The sequence below is a fragment of the Stigmatopora argus genome, chromosome 18 (assembly GCF_051989625.1).
Source record: "Stigmatopora argus isolate UIUO_Sarg chromosome 18, RoL_Sarg_1.0, whole genome shotgun sequence".
NCBI lineage: Eukaryota > Metazoa > Chordata > Actinopteri > Syngnathiformes > Syngnathidae > Stigmatopora > Stigmatopora argus.
The window spans coordinates 10,502,254-10,520,044 of record NC_135404.1 but is presented as its reverse complement, the minus strand read 5'-3'; the positions used below and the strand labels follow the sequence as shown (position 1 = coordinate 10,520,044).

The 17,791-nt window shown below is 36.6% G+C and overlaps 1 protein-coding gene and 1 long non-coding RNA gene across 4 annotated transcripts in view; one reads left to right on the top strand and one right to left on the bottom strand.

Annotated features, from left to right (window-relative positions):
- The window catches only part of LOC144092884 (neurotrypsin-like), a 61,866-nt gene that overhangs the window by 41,731 nt on the left and 2,344 nt on the right, over positions 1-17,791 (top strand). Inside the window, exons 3-12 of the mRNA XM_077626034.1 lie at positions 12,163-12,205; positions 13,950-14,192; positions 14,554-14,692; positions 14,766-14,944; positions 15,048-15,195; positions 15,542-15,720; positions 16,055-16,196; positions 16,687-16,907; positions 16,963-17,104; positions 17,181-17,462. Coding sequence (XP_077482160.1) covers positions 12,163-12,205; positions 13,950-14,192; positions 14,554-14,692; positions 14,766-14,944; positions 15,048-15,195; positions 15,542-15,720; positions 16,055-16,196; positions 16,687-16,907; positions 16,963-17,104; positions 17,181-17,462 — 1,718 coding nt within the window. The remainder of the gene's footprint in view (positions 1-12,162; positions 12,206-13,949; positions 14,193-14,553; positions 14,693-14,765; positions 14,945-15,047; positions 15,196-15,541; positions 15,721-16,054; positions 16,197-16,686; positions 16,908-16,962; positions 17,105-17,180; positions 17,463-17,791) is intronic.
- On the bottom strand, positions 11,853-17,457 carry LOC144092891 (uncharacterized). Of its 3 annotated transcripts, none has more exons than XR_013306166.1 (12): positions 16,670-17,457; positions 15,534-15,711; positions 15,017-15,189; positions 14,742-14,938; positions 14,538-14,671; positions 13,916-14,181; positions 13,778-13,826; positions 13,553-13,682; positions 13,200-13,348; positions 12,556-12,737; positions 12,096-12,381; positions 11,853-12,017 (listed from the first exon to the last, which is right to left on the bottom strand). It is a non-coding gene; the product is annotated as an uncharacterized LOC144092891 (long non-coding RNA). The 3 variants fall into 3 exon arrangements; XR_013306167.1 differs by having other exon boundaries at positions 15,029-15,189; XR_013306168.1 differs by lacking the exon at positions 13,916-14,181.

Below are 17,791 nucleotides of genomic sequence, written 5' to 3'. Positions count from 1 at the left end.
TTTCTTAAAAAACGACATTGTATAGTAAGGCTTTTTTCTTAAAAAAACGACATAGTATAGTAAGGCTTTTTTAATTTTAAAAAACGACATAGTATAGTAAGGCTTTTTTCTTAAAAAAACGACATAGTATAGTAAGGCTTTTTTTCTTTAAAAACGACATAGTATAGTAAGGCTTTTTTCTTAAAAAAACGACATAGTATAGTAAGGCTTTTTTCCTTAAAAAAACGACATAGTATAGTAAGGCTTTTTTCTTAAAAAAATGACATAGTATAGTAAGGCTTTTTTTCTTAAAAACGACATAGTATAGTAAGGCTTTTTTTCTTAATAAAACGACATAGTATAGTAAGGCTTTTTTTTCTTAAAAACGACATAGTATAGTAAGGCTTTTTTTTCTTAAAAACGACATAGTATAGTAAGGCTATTTTCCTTAAAAAACGACATAGTATAGTAAGGCTATTTTCCTTAAAAAACGACATAGTATAGTAAGGCTTTATTCTTAAAAAACGACCATGTATAGTAAGGCTTTTTTCCTTAAAAAAACGACATAGTATAGTAAGGCTTTTTTCTTAAAAAAACGACATAGTATAGTAAGGCTTTTTTTCTTAAAAAACGACATAGTATAGTAAGGCTTTTTTTCTTAAAAAACGACATAGTATAGTAAGGCTTTTTTTCGTAATTAAATGACATAGTATAGTAAGGCTTTTTTTTCTTAAAAACGACATAGTATAGTAAGGCTTTTTTTTCTTAAATACGACATAGTATAGTAAGGCTATTTTCCTTAAAAAACGACATAGTATAGTAAGGCTTTTTTTCTTAAAAAACGACATAGTATAGTAAGGCTTTTTTTCTTAAATAACGACATAGTATAGTAAGGCTTTTTTTCTTAAAAAACGACATTGTATAGTAAGGCTTTTTTCTTAAAAAAACGACATAGTATAGTAAGGCTTTTTTAATTTTAAAAAACGACATAGTATAGTAAGGCTTTTTTCTTAAAAAAACGACATAGTATAGTAAGGCTTTTTTTCTTAAAAAACGACATAGTATAGTAAGGCTTTTTTTCTTAAAAAACGACATAGTATAGTAAGGCTTTTTTCTTAATAAAACGACATAGTATAGTAAGGCTTTTTTTTCTTAAAAACGACATAGTATAGTAAGGCTTTTTTTTCTTAAAAACGACATAGTATAGTAAGGCTATTTTCCTTAAAAAACGACATAGTATAGTAAGGCTTTTTTCTTAAAAAAACGACATAGTATAGTAAGGCTTTTTTTCTTAAAAAACGACATAGTATAGTAAGGCTTTTTTTCTTAATAAAACGACATAGTATAGTAAGGCTTTTTTTCTTAAAAAACGACATAGTATAGTAAGGCTTTTTTTCTTAATAAAACGACATAGTATAGTAAGGCATTTTTTTCTTAAAAAACGACATAGTATAGTAAGGCTTTTTTCTTAAAAAAACGACATAGTATAGTAAGGCTTTTTTCCTTAAAAAAACGACATAGTATAGTAAGGCTTTTTTCTTAAAAAAACGACATAGTATAGTAAGGCTTTTTTTCTTAAAAAACGACATAGTATAGTAAGGCTTTTTTTCTTAAAAAACGACATAGTATAGTAAGGCTTTTTTTTCTTAAAAACGACATAGTATAGTAAGGCTTTTTTTTCTTAAAAACGACATAGTATAGTAAGGCTATTTTCCTTAAAAAACGACATAGTATAGTAAGGCTTTTTTTCTTAAAAAACGACATAGTATAGTAAGGCTTTTTTCTTAAAAAAACGACATAGTATAGTAAGGCGTTTTTCCTTAAAAAAACGACATAGTATAGTAAGGCTTTTTTCTTAAAAAAAAAACGACATAGTATAGTAAGGCTTTTTTTCTTAAAAAACGACATAGTATAGTAAGGCTTTTTTTCTTAAAAAACGACATAGTATAGTAAGGCTTTTTTTCTTAAAAAACGACATTGTATAGTAAGGCTTTTTTCTTAAAAAAACGACATAGTATAGTAATGCTTTTTTCTTAAAAAAACGACATAGTACAGTAAGGCTTTTTTTCTTTAAAAAACGACATAGTATAGTAAGGCTTTTTTCTTAATAAAACGACATAGTATAGTAAGGCTTTTTTTTCTTAAAAACGACATAGTATAGTAAGGTTTATTTCTTAAAAAACGACATAGTATAGTAAGGCTTTTTTCCTTAAAAAACGACAGTATAGTAAGGCTTTTTTCTTAAAAAACGACATAGTATAGTAAGGCTTTTTTCTTTTAACAAACGACATAGTAAAGTAAGGCTTTTCTTTTCTTAAAAAACGATATAGTATAGTAAGGCTTTTTTCTTAAAAACGACATAGTACAGTAAGGCTTTTTTGCTTAAAAACGACATAGTATCGTAAGGCTTTTTTCTTAAGAAAAATGACATAGTATAGTAAGGCTTTTTTTCTTAAAAAAACGACATAGTATAGTAAGGCTTTTTTTCTTAAAAAACGACATAGTATAGTTAGACTTTTTTTCTTTAAAAAACTACATAGTATAGTAAGGCTTTTTTAAAAAAAAACGACATAGTATAGTAAGGCTTTTTTCTTAAAAAAACGACATAGTATAGTAAGGCTTTTTTTCTTAAAAAACGACATAGTATAGTAAGGCTTTTTTTCTTAAAAAACGACATAGTATAGTAAGGCTTTTTTCTTAAAAAACGACATAGTATAGTAAGGCTTTTTTTCTTTAAAAAACGACATAATATGGTAAGGCTTTCTTTCTTAAAAAAACGACATAGTATAGTAAGGCTTTTTTTTCTTAAAAAACGACATTGTATAGTAAGGCTTTTTTTCTCAAAAAAACGACATAGTATAGTAAGGCTTTTTTAATTTTAAAAACGACATAGTATAGTAAGGCTTTTTTCTTAAAAAACGACATAGTATAGTAAGGTTTTTTTTCTTAAGAAAACGACATAGTATAGTAAGGCTTTTTTCTTAAAAAACGACATAGAATAGTAAGGCTTTTTTTTCTTAAAAAACGACATTGTATAGTAAGGCTTTTTTCTTAAAAAAACGACATAGTATAGTAAGGCTTTTTTTCTTTAAAAAAAGACATAGTATAGTAAGGCTTTTTTCTTAATAAAACGACATAGTATAGTAAGGCTTTTTTTTCTTAAAAACGACATAGTATAGTAAGGTTTTTTTCTTAAAAAACGACATAGTATAGTAAGGCTTTTTTCTTTTAACAAACTACATAGTAAAGTAAGGCTTTTCTTTTCTTAAAAAACGATATAGTATAGTAAGGCTTTTTTCTTAAAAAACGACATAGTATAGTAAGGTTTTTTTCCTTAAAAAACGACATAGTATAGTAAGGCTTTTTTGCTTGAAACCGACATAGTATAGTAAGGCTTTTTTCCTTAAAAAAACGACATAGTATAGTAAGGCTTTTTTCTTAAAAAAACGACATAGTATAGTAAGGCTTTTTTTCTTAAAAAACGACATAGTATAGTAAGGCTTTTTTTCTTAATAAAACGACATAGTATAGTAAGGCATTTTTTTCTTAAAAAACGACATAGTATAGTAAGGCTTTTTTCTTAAAAAAACGACATAGTATAGTAAGGCTTTTTTCCTTAAAAAAACGACATAGTATAGTAAGGCTTTTTTCTTAAAAAATGACATAGTATAGTAAGGCTTTTTTTCTTAAAAAACGACATAGTATAGTAAGGCTTTTTTTCTTAAAAAACGACATAGTATAGTAAGGCTTTTTTTCATAATAAAACGACATAGTATAGTAAGGCTTTTTTTCTGAATAACGACATAGTATAGTAAGGCTTTTTTTTCCCTTAAAAACGACATAGTATAGTAAGGCTATTTTCCTTAAAAAACGACATAGTATAGTAAGGCTTTTTTTCTTAAAAAACGACATAGTATAGTAAGGCTTTTTTCTTAAAAAAACGACATAGTATAGTAAGGCTTTTTTCCTTAAAAAAACGACATAGTATAGTAAGGCTTTTTTCTTAAAAAAACGACATAGTATAGTAAGGCTTTTTTTTCTTAAAAAACGACATAGTATAGTAAGGCTTTTTTTCTTAAAAAACGACATAGTATAGTAAGGCTTTTTTCTTAAAAAAACGACATAGTATAGTAAGGCTTTTTTTCTTTTAAAAAACGACATAGTATAGTAAGGCTTTTTTCTTAAAAAAACGACATAGTATAGTAAGGCTTTTTTCTTAAAAAAACGACATAGTATAGTAAGGCTTTTTTCTTAAAAAAACGACATAGTATAGTAAGGCTTTTTTTCTTAAAAAACGACATAGTATAGTAAGGCTTTTTTTCTTAATAAAACGACATAGTGAAGTAAGGCTTTTCTTTTCTTAAAAAACGATATAGTATAGTAAGGCTTTTTTCTTAAAAAACGACATAGTATAGTAAGGCTTTTTTTTCTTAAAAACGACATAGTATAGTAAGGCTATTTTCCTTAAAAAACGACATAGTATAGTAAGGCTTTATTCTTAAAAAACGACCATGCATAGTAAGGCTTTTTTCCTTAAAAAAACGACATAGTATAGTAAGGCTTTTTTTCTTAAAAAACGACATTGTATAGTAAGGCTTTTTTTCTTAAAAAACGACATTGTATAGTAAGGCTTTTTTCTTAAAAAAACGACATAGTATAGTAAGGCTTTTTTAATTTTAAAAAACGACATAGTATAGTAAGGCTTTTTTCTTAAAAAAACGACATAGTATAGTAAGGCTTTTTTTCTTTAAAAACGACATAGTATAGTAAGGCTTTTTTCTTAAAAAAACGACATAGTATAGTAAGGCTTTTTTCCTTAAAAAAACGACATAGTATAGTAAGGCTTTTTTCTTAAAAAAATGACATAGTATAGTAAGGCTTTTTTTCTTAAAAACGACATAGTATAGTAAGGCTTTTTTTCTTAATAAAACGACATAGTATAGTAAGGCTTTTTTTTCTTAAAAACGACATAGTATAGTAAGGCTTTTTTTTCTTAAAAACGACATAGTATAGTAAGGCTATTTTCCTTAAAAAACGACATAGTATAGTAAGGCTATTTTCCTTAAAAAACGACATAGTATAGTAAGGCTTTATTCTTAAAAAACGACCATGTATAGTAAGGCTTTTTTCCTTAAAAAAACGACATAGTATAGTAAGGCTTTTTTCTTAAAAAAACGACATAGTATAGTAAGGCTTTTTTTCTTAAAAAACGACATAGTATAGTAAGGCTTTTTTTCTTAAAAAACGACATAGTATAGTAAGGCTTTTTTTCGTAATTAAATGACATAGTATAGTAAGGCTTTTTTTTCTTAAAAACGACATAGTATAGTAAGGCTTTTTTTTCTTAAATACGACATAGTATAGTAAGGCTATTTTCCTTAAAAAACGACATAGTATAGTAAGGCTTTTTTTCTTAAAAAACGACATAGTATAGTAAGGCTTTTTTTCTTAAATAACGACATAGTATAGTAAGGCTTTTTTTCTTAAAAAACGACATTGTATAGTAAGGCTTTTTTCTTAAAAAAACGACATAGTATAGTAAGGCTTTTTTAATTTTAAAAAACGACATAGTATAGTAAGGCTTTTTTCTTAAAAAAACGACATAGTATAGTAAGGCTTTTTTTCTTAAAAAACGACATAGTATAGTAAGGCTTTTTTTCTTAAAAAACGACATAGTATAGTAAGGCTTTTTTCTTAATAAAACGACATAGTATAGTAAGGCTTTTTTTTCTTAAAAACGACATAGTATAGTAAGGCTTTTTTTTCTTAAAAACGACATAGTATAGTAAGGCTATTTTCCTTAAAAAACGACATAGTATAGTAAGGCTTTTTTCTTAAAAAAACGACATAGTATAGTAAGGCTTTTTTTCTTAAAAAACGACATAGTATAGTAAGGCTTTTTTTCTTAATAAAACGACATAGTATAGTAAGGCTTTTTTTCTTAAAAAACGACATAGTATAGTAAGGCTTTTTTTCTTAATAAAACGACATAGTATAGTAAGGCATTTTTTTCTTAAAAAACGACATAGTATAGTAAGGCTTTTTTCTTAAAAAAACGACATAGTATAGTAAGGCTTTTTTCCTTAAAAAAACGACATAGTATAGTAAGGCTTTTTTCTTAAAAAAACGACATAGTATAGTAAGGCTTTTTTTCTTAAAAAACGACATAGTATAGTAAGGCTTTTTTTCTTAAAAAACGACATAGTATAGTAAGGCTTTTTTTTCTTAAAAACGACATAGTATAGTAAGGCTTTTTTTTCTTAAAAACGACATAGTATAGTAAGGCTATTTTCCTTAAAAAACGACATAGTATAGTAAGGCTTTTTTTCTTAAAAAACGACATAGTATAGTAAGGCTTTTTTCTTAAAAAAACGACATAGTATAGTAAGGCGTTTTTCCTTAAAAAAACGACATAGTATAGTAAGGCTTTTTTCTTAAAAAAAAAACGACATAGTATAGTAAGGCTTTTTTTCTTAAAAAACGACATAGTATAGTAAGGCTTTTTTTCTTAAAAAACGACATAGTATAGTAAGGCTTTTTTTCTTAAAAAACGACATTGTATAGTAAGGCTTTTTTCTTAAAAAAACGACATAGTATAGTAATGCTTTTTTCTTAAAAAAACGACATAGTACAGTAAGGCTTTTTTTCTTTAAAAAACGACATAGTATAGTAAGGCTTTTTTCTTAATAAAACGACATAGTATAGTAAGGCTTTTTTTTCTTAAAAACGACATAGTATAGTAAGGTTTATTTCTTAAAAAACGACATAGTATAGTAAGGCTTTTTTCCTTAAAAAACGACAGTATAGTAAGGCTTTTTTCTTAAAAAACGACATAGTATAGTAAGGCTTTTTTCTTTTAACAAACGACATAGTAAAGTAAGGCTTTTCTTTTCTTAAAAAACGATATAGTATAGTAAGGCTTTTTTCTTAAAACGACATAGTACAGTAAGGCTTTTTTGCTTAAAAACGACATAGTATCGTAAGGCTTTTTTCTTAAGAAAAATGACATAGTATAGTAAGGCTTTTTTTCTTAAAAAAACGACATAGTATAGTAAGGCTTTTTTTCTTAAAAAACGACATAGTATAGTTAGACTTTTTTTCTTTAAAAAACTACATAGTATAGTAAGGCTTTTTTAAAAAAAAACGACATAGTATAGTAAGGCTTTTTTCTTAAAAAAACGACATAGTATAGTAAGGCTTTTTTTCTTAAAAAACGACATAGTATAGTAAGGCTTTTTTTCTTAAAAAACGACATAGTATAGTAAGGCTTTTTTCTTAAAAAACGACATAGTATAGTAAGGCTTTTTTTCTTTAAAAAACGACATAATATGGTAAGGCTTTCTTTCTTAAAAAAACGACATAGTATAGTAAGGCTTTTTTTTCTTAAAAAACGACATTGTATAGTAAGGCTTTTTTTCTCAAAAAACGACATAGTATAGTAAGGCTTTTTTAATTTTAAAAACGACAGTATAGTAAGGCTTTTTTCTTAAAAAACGACATAGTATAGTAAGGTTTTTTTTCTTAAGAAAACGACATAGTATAGTAAGGCTTTTTTCTTAAAAAACGACATAGAATAGTAAGGCTTTTTTTTCTTAAAAAACGACATTGTATAGTAAGGCTTTTTTCTTAAAAAAACGACATAGTATAGTAAGGCTTTTTTTCTTTAAAAAAAGACATAGTATAGTAAGGCTTTTTTCTTAATAAAACGACATAGTATAGTAAGGCTTTTTTTTCTTAAAAACGACATAGTATAGTAAGGTTTTTTTCTTAAAAAACGACATAGTATAGTAAGGCTTTTTTCTTTTAACAAACTACATAGTAAAGTAAGGCTTTTCTTTTCTTAAAAAACGATATAGTATAGTAAGGCTTTTTTCTTAAAAAACGACATAGTATAGTAAGGCTTTTTTCTTAAAAACCGACATAGTATAGTAAGGCTTTTTTTCTTAAAAAACGACATAGTACAGCAAGGCTTTTTTGCTTAAAAAACGACATAGTATCGTAAGGCTTTTTTCTTAAAAAACGACATAGTATAGTAAGGCTTTTTGATTTTAAAAAACGCTATAGTATAGTAAGGCTTTTTTTCTTAAAAAACGACATAGTATAGTAAGGCTTTTTTTCTTAAAAAACGACATAGTATAGTAAGGCTTTTTTCTTAAAAAACGACATAGTATAGTAAGGCTTTTTTTTCTTAAAAAACGACATAGTATAGTAAGGCTTTTTTCTTAAAAAACGACATAGTATAGTAAGGCTTTTTTCTTAAAAAAACGACATAGTATAGTAAGGCTTTTTTTCTTAAAAAACGACATAGTATAGTAAGACTTTTTTTCTTAAAAAACGACATAGTATAGTAAGGCTTTTTTCTTAAAAAATGACATAGTATAGTAAGGCTTTTTTTCTTAAAAAACGACATAGTATAGTAAGGCTTTTTTTCTTAAAAAACGACATAGTACAGTAAGGCTTTTTTGCTTCAAAACGACATAGTATCGTAAGGCTTTTTTCTTAAGAAAAATGACATAGTATAGTAAGGCTCTTTTCTTAAGAAAAACGACATAGTATAGTAAGGCTTTTTTTCTTAAAAAACGACATAGTACAGCTAGGCTTTTTTGCTTAAAAAACGACATAGTATTGTAAGGCTTTTTTCTTAAAAAATGACATAGTATAGTAAGGCTTTTTGATTTTAAAAAACGCTATAGTATAGTAAGGCTTTTTTTCTTAAAAAACGACATAGTATAGTAAGGCTTTTTTTCTTTAAAAAACGACATAGTATGGTAAGGCTTTTTTTCTTAAAAAACGACATAGTAAGGCTTTTTTTCTTAAAAAACGACATTGTATAGTAAGGCTTTTTTCTTAAAAAACAACATAGTATAGTAAGGCTTTTTTTCTTTAAAAAACGACATAGTATAGTAAGGCTTTTTTCTTAAAAAAACGACATAGTATAGTAAGGCTTTTTTTTCTTAAAAAACGACATAGTATAGTAAGATTTTTTTCTTAAGAAAAACGACATAGTATATAGTAAGGCTTTTTTCTTAAAAAATTACATAGTATAGTAAGGCTTTTTTTCTTTAAAAAACGACATAGTATAGTAAGGCTTTTTTCTTAAAAAACGACATAGTATCGACATACGTTGGCAAATTAGTGTATTATGTTGTCATTTATTCATTCTTCTTTTTCTTACAGGTCACCTTGGAAAAGGTTGCTGGGTTTTGCTGGTTTATCTGTCTTTGGGCAAAAGGCTGACTACTTTCAATGCTGGTCACCAGTCAGTCATAGGGGGCGCACAGAGAGACCCTTCGACCACACTGCCACCGAGTAGGTATCGAACGCCGACTGCCCGCATCAGGTCAGCGGGAAGAACCAAAGCACAATCAGGTGACCGACTTCATTGTCATGAATTGAAAACAATACACTTTGTACAAATATTGATTCTAGTTAAGTTTTAACTGACATTCTGCTTTCAGGACACTTGGGCTGCCTTGTAGCGGAGCGGTTCACTCACCTGACTTTGGTGCGGGCAGGTGTGGTTTCGAATCATGCTGGTGATGGTATGACTGTGAGGGCAGATGGTTGTCTGTCTCACTGTGTATCCTATGACTGACTGGTGACCAGCTGGGGACTGCTCCAGCAACTGTTTCGAGGATGGGTGGTATGGATGATGTTAAGTTTTAACTGACATTATGCTCCTGGGCCTGTTGGGCTGCTCCCTGGTCTAGAGGTTTTCTTACCTGCCTTTGGCACGGGCACATTGGGGTTCGAAATCCCGCTGGTGGTGGTACGATTTGAGTATACATGGACACTCTGTGTGTGCACAATCATATTGCCATCAGCGGGATTTGAAACCTCACCTGCCCTCACTGAAGTTAGGTGAATGAACCTCTAGGCTACGAGGCAGCCCAAGAGGCCTAGAAATATAATGTAAGTTAAAACTTAACTTGTGACTTACTATATTAATATTTTGAGTGAGTCACTAGTTAAGTTTGACCTGACCTTATGCTCCTAGGCCTCTTGGGCCGACTCGTGGCCTAAGAGGTTCACTCACCTGACTTTGGTGTAAGCAGGTGCGGTTTGAATCCTGCTGGTGGCAGTATGATTGGGCATACAGAGAGTCTTGGGATGACCCTGTGTACTCAAATTGTACCGCCATCAGTGGGATTCAAACCCGCATCTGCCCACACCAAAGTCAGGTGAGCGGACCTTTATGCCACGAGGTGGCCCGAGAGGCCTAGAAGCATGATGTCTGTAAAACCTAACTAGTGAATCACTCAAAATATTAGTATAAAGTGTTCACACACTTATCTGCCATACCTCCCATCCTCAAAAGAGTTGCAGGGGTTTCTGGAGCCCAGCCCAGCTGGTCACCAGTAAGTCATAGGGCACACAGAGAGACACACAACCATCTGCACTCATAGTCATACAGCCACCAGCGGGATTTGAACCGCACCTGCCTACACCAAAGCCAGGTGAGTGAGCCTCTAGGCCACGAGGTGGCCCAAGAGGCCTAGAAGCATAATATAATGTCATTTAAAACTTTTGACTCACTTAAGTAGTGACACACTACTAATATTTTAAGTGAGTCAAAAGTTTTAAATGACATTATATTATGCTCCTAGGCCTCTTGGGCCGCCCCGTGGCCTAGAGGTTCACTCACCTGACTTTGGTGTAGGCAGGTGCGGTTCGAATCCCGCTGGTGGCGGTACAATTTGAGTACACAACGTCATGCCGAGACTGTGTGCACAGTTGTACCGCCATCAGCGGGATTCGAACCGCACCTGCCCACACCAAAGACAGGTGAGTGAACCTCTAGGCCACGAGGTAGCCCAAGAGGCCTAGAAGCATAATATAATGTCATTTAAAACTTTTGATTCACTTAAGTAGTGACACACTACTAATATTTTAAGTGAGTCAAAAGTTTTAAATGACATTATATTATGCTCCTAGGCTACTTGAGCTGACTCGTGGCCTAGAGGTTCACTCACCTGACTTTGGTGTAGGCAGGTGCGGTTCGAATCCCGATGGTGGCGGTACGATTTGACCACACAACGTCATCAGCGGGATTCGAACCGCACCTGCCCACATCAAAGACAGGTGAGGTAACCTCTAGGCCACGAGTCAGCTCAAGTAGCCTAGGAGCATAATATAATCTCATTTAAAACTTAAGTAGTAACTCACTATATGAATATTTTGAGTGAGCAACTAGTTAAGTTTTAAATGAAATTATATTATGCTCCTAGGCTTCTTGGACTGCCCCGTGGCTTAGCGGTTACCTCACCTGATTTTGGTGTGGGCAGGTGTGGTTCGAATCCCGCTGGTGGCGGTACGACTGGGCACACAGAGTCTCGGCATGACCTTGTGTACTCAAATTGTACCGCCAACAGCGGGATTCGAACCGCACCTGCCCACACCAAAACCAGGTGAGTGAACCTCTAGGCCACGAGGCGGCCCAAGAGGCCCAGGAGCATAATATAATTTCATTTAAAACTGAACTAGTGACTCACTCAAAATTTTCATATAGTGAGTCACTACTTAAGTTTTAAATGACATTATATTATGCTCCTAGGCTGCTTGAGCCGCTTCGTGGCCTAGAAGTTCCCTCACCTGGTTTTGGTGTGGGCAGGTGTGGTTCGAATCCTGCTGGTGGCGGTACGACTGGGCACACATAACGTCTTGGCATGACCATGTGTACTCAAATCGAACCGGCACCACCAGAATTCGAACCCTACCTGCCCACACCAAAGTCAGGTGAGTGATCCTCTCTAGCACCAGGCAGCCTGTGAAGCATAGAAGCACAATGTCAGTTCAAATTAAACTAATGACTCATTATATAAATATTAGTACAAACTACTGTTTTCAATTCATGACAACAAAGTTGCTCACCTGATGTTGCAGTTGTTCTTCCACATGACTTTGGTGCGGGCTGTCTGGGTTCGATTCCTCCTCGGTGGCAGTGTGATTGAGTGGTCGTCCGTCTCTCTGTGCGCCTTACGACTGACAGGTGACCAGTCTTGAAAGTAGTCTGCCTTTCGCCCGAAGTCATCTGGGTTCTGAAATATAAAATAAAGATCAAATATTGTAATATATTAGCCAGGGTTTCAAACGACAATACTTGAATAAAAACTCACTCTGCTATTACTGGTCTCGTTCATCAGCAGCAATATTAACGTTATTGTCAATATTGTGTGTCCACAGGTGGTAGCTGACGAGACGTACTTAAATGAAGTGCAGAACTCAGGTAGGCCAGTGTCCACATCCCATGATGCTTTTTTCTCCATCCACTCTTCTTTGGCTGCCATCTTCCTATTCTTCATTGTTTTCACTCCAGAAAGATTGTCTTCCCCTCGAGTTGGAAACCTTCCGTCGCTTTTTAATTTCTTTCTTCCCTTGGAGAGGGGGGCAGATGGTGGGGAGCTGGAACGGGAAGGGGGATGGTTATAAATGGCTGTTGATAGAAGGAGCTGGTAAATGCTTTTATAGGCAGTTTGGTTGTACACCTGCAGCTATTCGCCATTGCCGCTGTTAATACACATTAAGTTTGTTTGTGGGGGATTTGGTTGTAAAAAGCAAATAAAATGGACTACCAACCTAAAGAGTCTCTTTGTACAGCAAGTGCGCAGCGTGTCCAATGCGCTTTGTGGTGGGGAAATGGATTATACGAGCGGGGAGGCTGAGTGTTCCCATGGCGATGAGGAGAAGTCTGTTGTCGAGGCGATGATGGAGAGCCAGAGTTTTAGCGGTGGATGCGTGTGGCAGGATGGGGGAGGTCGCTGGAATGAAAAATAGATTGGTTATTTTTTTTTAACAGACATTAGGATTTATCTTTGTATAAAAATGTACAACATTTGAGGGTGTTATACGATCTATTTTTAATCGAAATAACCAAAAATAGATCTTACGTCTTAAGTTTTTAATGTACGCTCTTAACTCTGCTACAGCCAAATCGTGTTTTTTTTTTTAAAGCTGCATTCCCAACTCGCTTTGTTAGCAGAAAAGCTCGACATGAATTAGTAAGAAAGTACAAGAAGAGCACCCAGTGATATGCTGATATGCTAACGGTCGTAAGGGACGCGAGCAGCTGCTGCTGCCGTTCCAAATCACAAGCTCAGGACTTGTCTTCACAACCACAACAAGCAGGAAGAAAGCCTTCACCTTTTGTGAAGTTGTTCACTGAATACTCATTAACTTTACGCCTTCAAACGATTCTTTGTCTCCTCCTATTTGTGCCTTACCTTTTGAGGCTCGCTTTTGCTTCTTTGCTTGCTTTCACCTTCTGTGCTTCTTATCTTTGTGTGCGTGTGTTTGAAAGCGATAAGACTGCCGCTGGTTGGTGAAGCGCGTCTTGCATTAATCACAGTTTAGCCTCAGAACAACTGGAAAACTGCAAGAAACAGCAAACGCAATGTCGCATGAAAGGACAGCTAAAATCCTATCATAGACCCGCTGGGCCAAAGATGATTAATAACTTCACGTTTTGAAAAGAATAATGTAAAAACACCTTATAGTGCAATCATAATGGTATTTTTCCTCATTATTCTGGTAAATACACAAACATTACAGAAGTCAGATTTGACCCAAACCTCACCTTTTTGTTGTTGTCTGCTATTTAGACGTCGACGGGATGGTGGAAGGAAGTCAAGATGTCCACCCCAGGAGGAGTTTTCAGATTTGCGTTTGTTTCGCAAAAATGAGGGCCAGACCGTTGCCTGTTTTAACTGCCATCAAGAAAAAGCACACGCACACAAAATCAAATATATATAAAAATATATGGTCTTGCTCAGTAATAAAGATGTTTTTGTACCATACTAACCTTGGTGATCTTTGTTGGTGGAGTGAATTGAAAATCAGCAGGTGTTTGGCTGCAGGGAAGAAAAAAAGGCAGAGTAGTCATTAAAATTGGTTGATGTTTGTGACTAGTAGAAATGATGATGAATAACGCAGAAAGTACAAAAATGAGTTAGCTGTCATCTTATTCTGGGCAGTGCCCCTGTCCTGCTCCGAGGGTTTCACCGAGCTGGGCTACTACAACGGCACGGTGTCCCAGACGGACTCGGGCGCCCCTTGCCTGAAGTGGACCGAGTTCCCCGACTATGTGGTGCAGTACCCGGGACGCGGGCTGGGCGAGCACAACTTCTGCCGGAACCCGGACCGCGAGTCCAACCCGTGGTGCTTCTTCCGCCAAAACTCGGGTGCCATTGGCTGGGCCTACTGCGACTGTCACCAGGGTACGAGCACGAGCACTTGTTAAGCATTGTTGTTGTTTTACTTCAACTTGTGTTTGATGTTTAAATGAGTCCAATTTTGTTGATTGGTGATAAAATTTGTCACAAATGCTGAAAATCGAGTATAAATTAATCAAAGCCTCTAATTTGTCATCGATGTTTGCTACGGTCACCATGTTGATTTGTAATGCTACTCATAGTCAGGTAGTATATATATTCAATGATTTCTTTTCATCCCTATGTCTCGATATCGTTCTTTCGCTTAAGTTTAGCATTAAAAGACATTCATATCTACATGTTCAAACACAAGTTGAAAAAATAAAACAAGACAAACAAAACTTGACTAACCTTGGATGTCTGCCAGGCGCCGCCCGACTGGTCGGCGGCTCTTCGTCCAACGGCGGGCGTGTTGAAGTCTACTTGAACGGACAATGGGGGGCGGTGTGCGACTCTCACTGGACGGACCGGGACGCCAGTGTGGTCTGCAGGCAGGTGGGCCTCAGGTGAGGCGCTCGAGGGTCGGGTCATTAACTGCTAGGACGTGGAACTCACCGCGTGGTTTTTCCGTTGGGACAGCGACATTGGCACGGCCACGCGGCACTCCCAGCTCGCCTCGGGTTCCGGCCTATTCCATTTTGAGCGTCTGGGTTGTCGTGGTGACGAGAAGAGCCTGAGCGGCTGCCGGAGCAGAACGTTTGTCACGGGGGACTGTAACCATGGAAACGAGGCTCAAGTCCTGTGCGCACCTCCTGAAGGTCAGGAGATGTTTTTTTGTGACACAAACATAAACACAATTAAACAAGGGAATTGTCTCAGACTATGTTTACCGTGACATTTACTTTGTGGCCCCCCCATCAGGCAGTGGACCCCCACTGCGATTGGTCGCAGGTGAGGAAGACTTTGAAGGGCGGGTGGAGGTCTTTCACGGAGGAAGGTGGGGCTCCGTGTGCGACGACCAATGGGACGACAGAGATGCGGAGGTTGTGTGCAGGCAGCTGGGCTTCAGGTGGGTGATAATAATCATGATGAAAGAATTAGAATATGCAGTACATGTCCCTTATTCGGTACTTGGACGTTTGGTCGCCGGACGCTTGGTCGCCGGACGTTTGGTCGCCCGGATGACCGGTCGCCCGGATGACCGGGCGACCGGTCGCCCGGATGACCGGGCGACCGGTCGCCCGGATGACCGGTCGCCCGGATGACCGGGCGACCAAACGTCTGGGCGACCAAACGTCCGGCGACCAAACGTCCGGTCACGCCCTTATTCACGTGATCAAAAAAGACCTGTAATAGTTGTGGCTTTGAAATAGCATTCATGACCTAAAATGAGATGCCTGTGCTTACGATTTTAGTGGCGTGGCCAAGGCGTGGTCGTGGGCTCACTTTGGTCAGGGTTCCGGTCCCATCCTGCTGGACGCCGTCAGGTGTACTGGGAACGAACTGTTCCTGGATCAGTGCCCGCACGGACATTGGGAACAGCACAACTGCGATCACATGGAGGACGCCGGCGTCTCCTGCAGCCCTTACACAGGCACAAAACACGCACACACACACAAAATGAGAGCTTGATAAGTTCTATTTATATCCTCGTCGCATCAATAAGTCATGACAAAGCAGGAAAAGAGCAGCGTTGATGGATTGCTGACTAACGAACAATGCACTCACCCTGGGTTGAAAAAGAAACATAAGAAGAATATAAATTCATCTATTCCTTTTCTGAAGCGTCACCTGGTGACTAACAACCACGCATGCATATACTCATACCTACAGACAATTTGGAGTCAGCCTACAGAGCATGCATATTTTTGGCTCTAAATATATTCGGAGAAAAACTTGTCTAACAATAGCAATGTTGATGCTTTTAGACGGAGTGGTGCGTCTCGTGGGGGGCGACAACCCCTGGGAGGGCAGAGTGGAGGTACTCCATAACGGCGACTGGGGGACTGTGTGTGACGACCGCTGGACACAGCAGCATGCCCAGGTGGTGTGTGGACAGCTGGGATACAGGTACAGATATACTATATACCAAAGAAACTACTGGAAATGTATATCTATCTGTAAGTGTGCAGGCAGCAAAACTCAAATAAGTGAGTTTTACAAAGAAAATGCACCTGGGAAAACTCAAATGCTGAAGATGATAAGGGATCTCTATATTTGGGGAAATAAAATGACGTTGCAACTTTTGGAGGATTTTGCGAAGTATTATACAATATTAAAAATTGAAGATTTTTTTTCCAGATGCCTAACTCTATTTGGTAAGACTGGTTGACTCATCATAACCAGTTTGTTTTCATAACATAGCGTTTAATGCAGGCTAGGCTAAGAGGGTTCCTCTGCTGCTGCTGATTTATTTAAAACTATTTCTGAGAGGCTATGCTCCAGTCTGCTGCTTTTAAAAAGCAAAAAATAGCCTGTTCAAAAAAGAAATAAAAATGCCCATAGTAATGACGATGTTCAAATGATATATCGTGCAGCCTTACCATGTCTTGTTTTCAAGGGGTCACGCCGAAGTGGTCTCAGATGGGACGTTCGGCCAAGGCGTCGGTTTGATTCTGCTGGACGACATCCACTGCGATGGCTCCGAGGTGTCCCTGCTGGACTGCCGCCACGGCATCTGGGGGCGTACCGACTGCTCCCACGCCGAGGACGTCGGCGTACGTTGCAGGGCGCGCCCCGAAGAGGAGACCAACCAAGTGCCCGTGGTGGCGCCGGCCACAGGTGAGGACGCTGCTTTGGGTAGAAGGACGAGTGTTGAACGCTCTTGAACCGCCAGGCCCGCTGCTGCGTCTCGCCGGTGGCCCCAGCAGGAAGGAGGGGCGGGTGGAGGTCTACCTCCACGGCGACTGGGGGACTATCTGTGACATGGGGTGGAACGACCTCAACGCCGCCGTGGCGTGCAGGCAGCTAGGACACAGGTGACGAGCGACTCGGGAAGTGGACTTCAGGTTGGAACGTCCAAAGCTAACACGGGGAGTTTTCCCACGTTCCCAGGGGCGGAGCGCTGGCGGCCGGGGGCTTCGGGCAGGGCAAAGGCCCGGTCCACCTGGACCAAGTGAGGTGCACCGGGAAAGAGGAGTTCCTGGGCGAGTGTCCCTCGCTGGGTCTGAACGACCGCGGCTGCAGGCGTGGTCGAGTGGCCGGGGTCAAGTGCGAAGTTCCGGTGAGCTCGACCCGCAACGCCACAGTTCGGGTTCGTCACCAAGACGCCACCTGCGGGGTGAGAAAGGTGCACGGGGAAGGTGACGAGGCCGAAGGCAGAGGAAACAAGATCAGGTGGGTGGTTGCAAATAGTGCAAATGATCTAGACACGTAAGTGGGTGTTATTGGGGTCAAGTCCTGCAGGTAGTTTACTTTTAACCAATGATTCCACCTGGTGAAATAGATCATTCAGAAAAACAAAACCTCAAAATGATTCATTTGAACCTTTACCAGATACTTGTGTAATCAGAACTGAATATAATGAGATAAGCTAAAAAGAATCATTTAAAAATGGCAATAAAACAATCAATAATTGAGGTTTCAAATATGATGTAAAACATGACGCCCTCAGGTGGTTCTAATTAGCTGATTTAAAAATTGTTTTAAAAAGATTCCGAATGGAA